Below are 8,914 nucleotides of genomic sequence, written 5' to 3'. Positions count from 1 at the left end.
GGAGGTGCCACCCAGCCAGCAGCTGGAGGCGGTGAAGGGGAGTGGTCTTTTAGGCGTTTTGGTGATTATCTTTATGTCGCCTCCGAATCCAGGCCTGGAGTTAATGGGCTTCTGTCAGCGCAGGACTTCGATTTCCCTACTTGCCCGGGTCAGTTAGTGGGAGCAAACTCTCTAGCGGGAAAGTAGACTACAAGGCCAGAGAGGAGTGCCCGCTCAGCGGTGCCAGTCGGAGGGTGGGTACACTCCTCCCAGGGCACAGGGCGAGGTCCAGGACGGTTGAGACTGAGATCTTGAACAAGTCACTCTGAGCTAGTCACAGGGGCCTGGGACTGGTTCTGTGTCCCATCCTGGAAAACTCTTGCACACATGATATTGAGACGCAAAACCAAAGCGAACACACGGGTGTTTGGAGTAGAAATGTTGGTCTAGAGGCCATGGGGGCGGGGAAAGGAGAGAGTCTGGCGGTACCGTGGGGCACTTCACATTTTATACACCTCCCCAATCCTCAACTGACACAACCCTAATTCTGTAGGTAGAATCAAACAATTGGAAAGATTCAATAAAACCAAAACCAAACACAGGCTGCTTGACCAAAGTTAAAGGATATACCTGGTTGGGGTGCCTTCTGCGAGGCCTCTCTCGCGCTGCTGCCTTCCCACCCCCGCCCCCCACCCCGCCCCAATTATTTGGGTCCTGCTGCATCCTGCACCTCCTGGGAGTTGCATAGACTCCTGTCTCTGTAGCTGGCTTTCTTTCAGTTCACTTTCTCTTCGTGTCAGTTTCTCAAGGCACTCGCTTTAAAACGCAGCCCCCTCCCCCGCCCACACACACACTCGCTTTTCATTCTCTCGTCGCTACCAAGGTTCTTCCCATGAAGCCGTGTAAAATAAATAACTTGAAATGTAATTCTTAATTGCTTCCGAGACAGTGTTTCCCATCACTAAATTTCACTGATTCGTATTTTCTAGGACAAATTCGCCTAGAGACCCTGTCCCTTTCAGGACACGGACCAAGGAAAGCAGCTTTTCAGAAATTCGACCTGGTGGTTCCAGGACCTGAGGATGAAGGATAGTGTCAGGGGGCTTGGTTCAGAGCCTGACTAGGAAGAGGTCTGGGGAGGGGTGGGGGGCGAGAGACTGAAGGTCTAGCGTTGGATCTTCAAAAACAGCTCGGGAGTTTTCCATCTGTTCGTCGCCCCCTACAGGCCACATCCGCCATCGCAGCTACATTCTGTTCTGCTAGTTAGTACCAGCATTTCACTTTTTTTTTTTTTTCCCCTGAATCTTCAGAATCCTCCCCGCATTCCCCGCAAGGGACTGGGTGAGAGCCCTATTCGAGAACTCCACCCTGGGGTCATACTAGGAGCCCCAGGCTTTGAGAGTGAATTGATTGTCTGGAAATTTGTGCCCGAAGAATCGAGGGCTGCTTAAATCGGAGGCTAGCATCTTCCCCTTTAAGCCCAACCTGCTTCCTTTATTTATGCTCTTCTTTTTTAATTTCTCTCTTTTTAAAAACAAAAAAACTGTAATAAAAGATAGGTAGCGATCGCACTGTTTTAAACCTCCAGTTTTAGAGGGATTTCATCGCCTTTTATCACAAGTGTCGAAAAACATCAAACCTGGGTTTAAAGCGTGCTCCAACCTACAAAGTGCTTGAGTACATTTATCTACTTTTAAAAAATTATTATTATTATTATCATTATTATTATTATTAACATTTCCTCGTCTTCTCTAAACCTTCACCATTTAAAAGGTCTAAGCTCAATTCCAAGAGTGTAGCTGGGCTCTACTCTCCCGGTATCGCACCAGGACTTTCAAAAACCACTGGCTGCTGGTGTTTGGGCATGAGAGCTCCTATCCTCCAAATACACGGGAAAGAAGCCGTTTGTTGTTCGAGCGAAAGAGGCTGGAGGGGAAGTTGCAGCGGTCTCTACACCGCGCCGCCTAATGCGTCGCTGGAAAAGGCCCTGCAGATCTCAAGCGGCAGCTTGTGTCCGAGTGGCACGCTGCGTGCCCAGGCTCGGCCGGTATTGCTGCTATGCGCGGAAATATGAGCGAGTAATTTTATAAGTAACAAAGGATCAGGGATGGAATGAGGCCCCTGTTATCCAATGCCATTTAGAAGCCTTGCATCAGCAGCTTCTTGAGGCTAAAAGTGAATTCAAGAAGCCCTGCCTTTCTCTTTTCCCAGGGGTGCCAGCTAAATTTAGAAGTAACCTCTGTGTGTTTGCACAAATCGTGTACCATTTGCTGTTTGTGTAAAAACCGATTAGCCAGACACAACTGTGAAACAACTTGTGACTTTTATAGCTGCAACGCACAAACCAATTTAGATCCGTTTAGTTTTCCTTGTAAAAGGAGATTAGAAGGGACCCGCCCGAAGTAAAGCTCTCCTCGCTGAACGTTACAGTAGCTTCTTCGGCAGGGCTCATTATGAGGTTCTTGTTTATCAAGTTAAAAACTCTCACCCCAGCAGCCTGTTTTATTTTAGGACTCCCGCTCTCGGCAGAATGTTTACTCCGGACACAATAACATTTATCGTTTACCAGGAAAACAGAGTCTGTGTTTGCGAGGAAGTGTCTTTAAGAGCGACCCCCAAGACCACGCTGATCGCCGAGAATAAGGCTCTGCTTCCAAGTGGGAAGCGAGGAGTGGACACTTCTGACAGTGCTGGGTTTTACCTACAAGACACTCTCAGGGTGGAGTTGACATCTCTGCTACCTATGATTCCGGAGTTAAAAACTGATTTCGCATAAGTAATTGTAACAGCTAATTAATTACAAAATAATTAGAATTGATGCCGTTTGAGGATATGCTGGTGGTGGCCCAACAAACCTCATAGGTCTAGACGTTTGTTTCATTTTTACGTTACCTAAAGCATTGAAACAGATGAAATGCATACCTAAAATAATCTACAAGGACATTTTCCTCTCCTCGCCACCCCCCACCCCCAAAAGCCTAATCTAGCTAAGGTAGAAAAGGGGTGGAGATAACATGCACCTGTTTTTAGAAGGGTATTTATTATGATACCTTGGCCTTCTGAAAGGCTGGAGAGGAGGGGTTACGTGTTCAGGAATCTTCCTGATATCTAGTTATGTGAGCTGATTAAAAAAAAGGGGGGGGATTTTTACTTGATATTTTTCTGAAAAAAAACAAACAAACAAACCCTAAGATCTATTGCCTATCATCGAAATGCTGATACTATTCCAATGCAAAGGCTAAAATGCTACCATGTGAATTTAAAAATCAATGAAATTTAGCATTTCCACTTAAGGGATGAAAAGAAATTCCAAAAACCCAAGGTTTAAATGCTAGAATACAAGATGTTTGGAATTTTGTTCTTGGAAAGGACAGGTCAAATGACCAAAAAAACCTCCTGCTAAGTTTGCCTACAGGGCTGTATTCCTCCAACGTTCTTTAAAATGAACAAGACTGCTTTTGCTTAGATTTTTAATGACAGCATACTTTGCAGGACCTGCCAGTCATTCACAGTGGCTTGATGTGAATGGGATTTTCATCCTTATTCTGGCTTGATGTGAAAAGTCACATATTAATATGATTTAAATTAAGTATGCGCCTTCCATTTTCAAACGCAAATGTTTCTAAACCCAAAATTGTGAATTTGCAAAGTTTGAAAAGGTCACTACTTAAGATTGCTAGATTTTTCTGGGGCAGACAATGCAAATTCCATTGTAAAATCTTGCCATTTGCTAGACACCTAATTAAAACACTAGACTGAGCATTTTAAAAATTTATTTACAAAATTGTGTACAACACGATGGAATAACATTTAGAATACCATATATATTCATTCATATATAAACAGACTTTTATAATACAATGACACTTCGCCTTTTTGAAAAATTTTTTTGTATTTAAAATCTCCCAACGTCTTTATACATTCTTTCTCTCAGATAAAACTGCGGAGAGTGAACCTTCAAAAAAAATGAAAGTTCAAAGCTCTAAATCTACTGAATTGCTTTTTCTTTTCTTAAAAAAATAAAAACCCCAAAAGGAAAGTCAATGATTTTTATACAAATATGTACAAAGAATTTCCCTCCCACCCCCACAGTACTGAGAGCACAGGCGCCGTCGGGGTGCATTTTTGGAAATTCGGTTATCAGTTTTACCTGTACGCAAAGTTATTCCCAGCGGATGCGTGTTGAGTTTGCTCCGCCAGCTAGGTGAGCGAGGGGATGGAGGCCGCCGTTGGTCGGGGTTGGGGAGTCGGGGGCGGGTAGCAGAGTCCAGGATTGGGTAGAGGGACCAGGGCCAGGGCAGATGGACCAGGATCAGAGAGGGCGTACAGCCTGGAAGAGCAGGCTGCTGCCAGAGGCCGCCGCCCGGCCCGGCCAACCAGCTCATCACTATTGCGCGGGCCACTTGGCTTGCACGGCGGCGGCGGCAGCCGCGGCGGCAGAGGCTGCGGGCTGCAGGAACTGTCCAGACAGTGGCACGCTCAGAATGGGCGCGATGGTGGCAGTCGTCCTGCTCAGCGACAGAGGTTGGTGCGTGGCCATGAGCGCAGCGGACTGCACAGTCCCGGGCGGCCGCAGGAAGGACTGGGCGGCGCCGCCGCCGCCCCCACTGCCCCCGCCACCCCCGGCTCCGCTCGCGCTCCCGCCACCCCCAGCCGAGCCCCCGGGCGCCGCAGGTCCCGCTCCTATGATGTTCTCGATGCTGAACGACGGCCGCGCGCTGGGCTCCGACTTGATGAGCGACGTGGTGCCCGCCGTGCCCGCCGTGCCCGCGGCGGCCGCGGCGGCGCCCAGGGTGTTGAGCTGGAGCTGAAGGCTCGGGCCGAGCTGCGAGCCGAAGGCGGCCGCTTTGCGGCCCAGCTCGCCCGAGGGCAGCAGGGGCACCGCGGGCGGCAGCACGGGCGCCACGGGCGGCAGCGCGTACGGGTACTGGAGCGCCGCGGCCGCCGCCGCCGCCGCTGCCGCCGCGGGGTGCGAGTAGGCGCCCGCCGCCGCCGCGGGGTGCAGGCCGTAGGGGCGGCCGTAGGGTCCTGCGCCCGCCGCCGCAGCCAGGCTGTAGGCTCCGAAGCTCTGCATCATCAGCGCCGTCTGCTCGCGCAGGTGCTCCTGCTGGTGGCGCTTGAAGCGCTTCCGGCGCCGCAGGAAGCTACCGTTGTCGAACATGTCCTCGGACTGGGGGTCCAGGGTCCAGTAGTTACCCTTGCCCGGGTTGCCCGGCTCGCGGGGGATCTTGACGAAGCAGTCGTTGAGCGACAGGTTGTGGCGGATGCTGTTCTGCCAGGCGGGGAACTTCTCCCGGTAGTAGGGGAAACGGTTGCTGATGAACTCGCAGATACCGCTCAGGGTCAGCTTCTTCTGCGGGCTCTGGAGGATGGCCATGGTGATGAGCGCGATGTAGGAGTAGGGTGGCTTCACCAGGCTGTTCTTGGGCTTGTTGGGGGTCAGACCTCCCGTCGCCCCGCCGCCCGCGCCGGGCCCACCGCCGCCTGTCACCGCGTCCTCGCCGCCCTTGCAGCCGTCGGCCTCCGGCGCTCCAGTGTCGTTTCCCGGCCCGGTCGCCTCGGTGGGCAGTGCCAGGGCTTGCGATTGAGACTGGCCGTGATGAGCGCTCGCCGGTGGCCCTTCGTCCGCCTCGTCCAGGCGCAGGTCCGGAGGCCCCGCGGGGCTGTCGCAACCGGTGTCGCTGTCCTTCTCCTCCAGCCCGTCGTCGCCCTCGCCCACCACATCGATGTCCACGTCCTCGGCCGTCAGCACCGTCTGGCCGGACATATCGCTGGCGCTGCCGCTGCCGGAGAGGGTCATCCCTCCGCGGGGTTGGTGGCGGCGGCCGGGAGCGAGCAGAGAGCGAGGGCGGCCGCGGAGCTTAGGGAAAGGGGGTGCGGGTGCCCCCCGAAAGAAAGCTGAGGGGGGAAGACAGGGCACAGGTAGCTCGGAGCCCGCTCGGGTCAGCTCACACCCGGAGGCCTGGCATCGCGCGGTGCGGGCGCTGCGCTCCGCAGCCGCGCTCCGCGAACTCTTGCGGTCCTCGACGCTTCTCTACTAGGAGGAGGCTAATGCTCACGACCCCGGAGGTTTCTCCACGCCGCACCCCCTCACTTCGCCAGCCTTCCTCGACCTCTGGTTTGGGCGTGGGGTCCAGCAGCGGTCCAGGCAAGCGCGGGATGCCGGGCCCCAAGCAGCTCAGGAGGGCGCGGGCAGGGGCGACCGCGGGGGTGGAGCGGGGGGTGACAGGGAAGCCAAGCCCGGGTAGTCGAAAGTCCCGTTTTAAGGACTGGCCTGATAGATTACTTTCTACTTAAAGATCCTGAGGGAGGCGGGGCCACGTGACCGCGCGTGACGTCAGGGCCGCGGTGGAGCTAGCCAAACTCAAGTTGGTTCAGGGAATTGTCAACAAAGGGACGACAGAAGCGCAACTCCTCACCGACTAGGCGCTAGCATCCCGCGGGCCCCGAGGGCTCTTCGGGCTGTTGGGAGACCCCTGCCCACGCTGGAGCCAGGCGCCGGGTTCAGGGAGGGCGTGAGTGGGGGGGTGGGTGGGGGTGGAGAGGGCGTGGGCCTAAGAGTGTCCTCAGGACTGTAGGGCTCCTTTCCACCCTGCCCTCTCCGTCCCCTGCATTTTTCTGCCTTCCCCTCTTTGCTAATATTATTTAGACCAACTGGCAATGTAAAAAAAAGGTTGTGATTTTTCTTAAAAGAAAAAACTTACTATTTTGATTTGCTTTGGGGTTTTGTTTTTTATTCAAGGATTAAGGGAAGACATCCGGCTTCCTTTTGCTAATTAGGCTTCAGACCCCCTCCTGTTTCAGGATTATTTCAGAGAAAAGACATCTGCTGATGTACCTCCCATCACCCCCAAATCTAACTACTCAAGTCTTTCCCTAGGTTTCTGGGTTCAACGCATATATATATGTTGACGCCAAATTATATATATATATATATATATATATATATATATATATATATATATATATATATATATACTCAACGATCACAACACCATCGGCTGGGGTTTCCCGAGGTCAGAGAATAGGTATCGATTAACCTATTAGGATAGTTGCAGAGAAATAAAAAGGACGTAAAATATCAGGGAACCTATAAACAAAGACGCCATAACTGGCTGTTGGAGTTGTTAAACGACTTAGCACAGAAAAAGTCGGAAATGAGCTGGAAATGGAGCAGGCATTGGCAGCGGCCTTGGGTAAGTGGAGAGGGTTGGGGAAGAGGCGTTGGGCCTTCTTGGTATTAGACGTGGCGCACAGACTGGGGCGGTTGGGAAACACGGGTGAGCTGGCGAGGACTTCCGAGCGGAGGGCGCGACCTCCAAGGAACCACAGTATCCCAGGGCATGCTGGCGGGAGTGGGCTCGCCTTTGCTGCTACGTAATGTTGGGTTATCTCTTAAAGTACAGACAAACTCTCCAAGACTTAACTTCTGTAGAAATCTGCGCCAAAGAAGAGGCCCCGGAGATGTGTCCAGCACATGTGAAGTTCAAGGAATGTCAGCTATGGTAGGAGAGACTTGAAATTCCCAGAGATACTGGGGTGAACTTTCAAGTAACCCAGGGTCAGCGCCTGGAGCTGCTGAGGTGAGTGGACTCGGTATGTCCGAGGGGAGCTGGCCTTCCCAGACCCGAGTGGTTCGAGGTGACCTTGCTTGTCCCGACCAACCCCACCCCCTCGCTCTTAGGCCGCTTCTTTGTCAGAGGAGAGCACTTACCGATTGTAGCCCTCTTGAAATCGGATTAATTTGTGTGCTGAAGGCCTGGAGGGAGGACCTATGAGCCCTGGGTTATAAGAGACTGAGAGGAGGAAGTCAGGAAGGAAACAATTTCTGTATTGTTTATGGAAAATAGCGGAAAAGTTAGGTTCTCTCAGGTTGCCAGTGTGACTCTGATCCCCATGACCTGTATCCTCAGCTAGACCCAGTTTTCCCAGGTACATCAAATTAATAAAATATTTTAATATGCAAACTTGCTTTTTTACAGGCATTAGGACACACAGATTGACTATTATCCCCATTACACAACTTTCCTGTCTATAGCGGCAGCTCTTTGCGTATGGATCAGTGCTGCAGGCTACAGGGTTAGGGCAGCTACAGGACCAGGGGTTGGAGGGGAGGGGGCACAGTGACAATCCCGAGGGGTCTGGAATCTCTCTGTTTTTTTGTTTCCAGCTGATCTTGGGGTTACACCTGACCCTAAAATGCATGCCTGAGTTGATTTCTGCAGCTGCACCACTGGTGACCCGCTGGCTCACGAAACGTCTACTCCGCGGACTAGACAGTCTTCTCGGGGAAACCGACCGGAGCTACCAGCTGGAACTGGCTGCCCAGCGCCCTAGGCAAGGGGTCACAGTGCGACTGCTCAAGCAACTCAAAGGAAGGTGGGGAGGAAAAGAAAACACAATACAAATTTACCAATTTAGGAAAGCCTTTTGCCCCACCTGCATTGCCAGGCGGTATTGGCGGGCGCAAGGCTCAGAGTGGACCCGACCGCGGTCTTGATGTCCGAGCCTCTGGCAGATGCTTGTACGCGCGCGAAACCCCTGGCTTCAAGGCTGTTCTCGGAAATGCTGCTTGTTAGTTAGTCTCCAAAGGAGCCTAATTTCGATTTCCCCGCTAGCCTGGGCTGGCTCAGAAGACTTTGTCCGCCTCGCCGACGGCTGCCTCTCCTCCTCCTCCTCCTCCTCCTCCGCCAAGGCCGGATCTGGGCGGTCCATTCCCGAGTATCTCCTTGGAACCTCTCTGGGGAAGGGGGTGGTGAACAACCCCCAGCTGCCGGTTCCATTTGTTGCGCCTTTTTCCTTCGACACAATAAAAGTCAAATTAATTGATTCATACCATTAATTACGGTGCGTAGCGTGAAAAGCAACGCTTCCCCTCGGTTAGAGATCTATTGTGCTAATCTCTTGTTCAATCAGTGTTACCATCTGATGCTGG

At 52.3% G+C, this 8,914-nt stretch overlaps 1 protein-coding gene across 1 annotated transcript; it reads right to left on the bottom strand.

Annotated features, from left to right (window-relative positions):
- Positions 1–3,886: 3,886 nt before the first annotated feature.
- Foxd3 (forkhead box D3) lies at positions 3,887–6,161 on the bottom strand. The gene has a single exon (XM_052175581.1). The coding sequence runs from the start codon at positions 5,777–5,779 to the stop codon at positions 4,367–4,369; it is 1,413 nt and encodes a 470-aa protein (XP_052031541.1). The 5' UTR covers positions 5,780–6,161; the 3' UTR covers positions 3,887–4,366.
- Between the last annotated feature and the right edge of the window lie 2,753 nt (positions 6,162–8,914).

Source organism: Apodemus sylvaticus, chromosome 3 (assembly GCF_947179515.1).
Source record: "Apodemus sylvaticus chromosome 3, mApoSyl1.1, whole genome shotgun sequence".
Taxonomy (NCBI): Eukaryota; Metazoa; Chordata; class Mammalia; order Rodentia; family Muridae; genus Apodemus; species Apodemus sylvaticus.
Note: the sequence above shows the minus strand (reverse complement) of the source record. Positions and strands in the feature narration are given on the sequence as shown.

Bases quoted from the DNA above. Each gene is read 5' to 3' on its own strand.
- Foxd3 (XM_052175581.1), bottom strand. From the start codon at position 5,779: ATGACCCTCTCCGGCAGCGGCAGCGCCAGCGATATGTCCGGCCAGACG.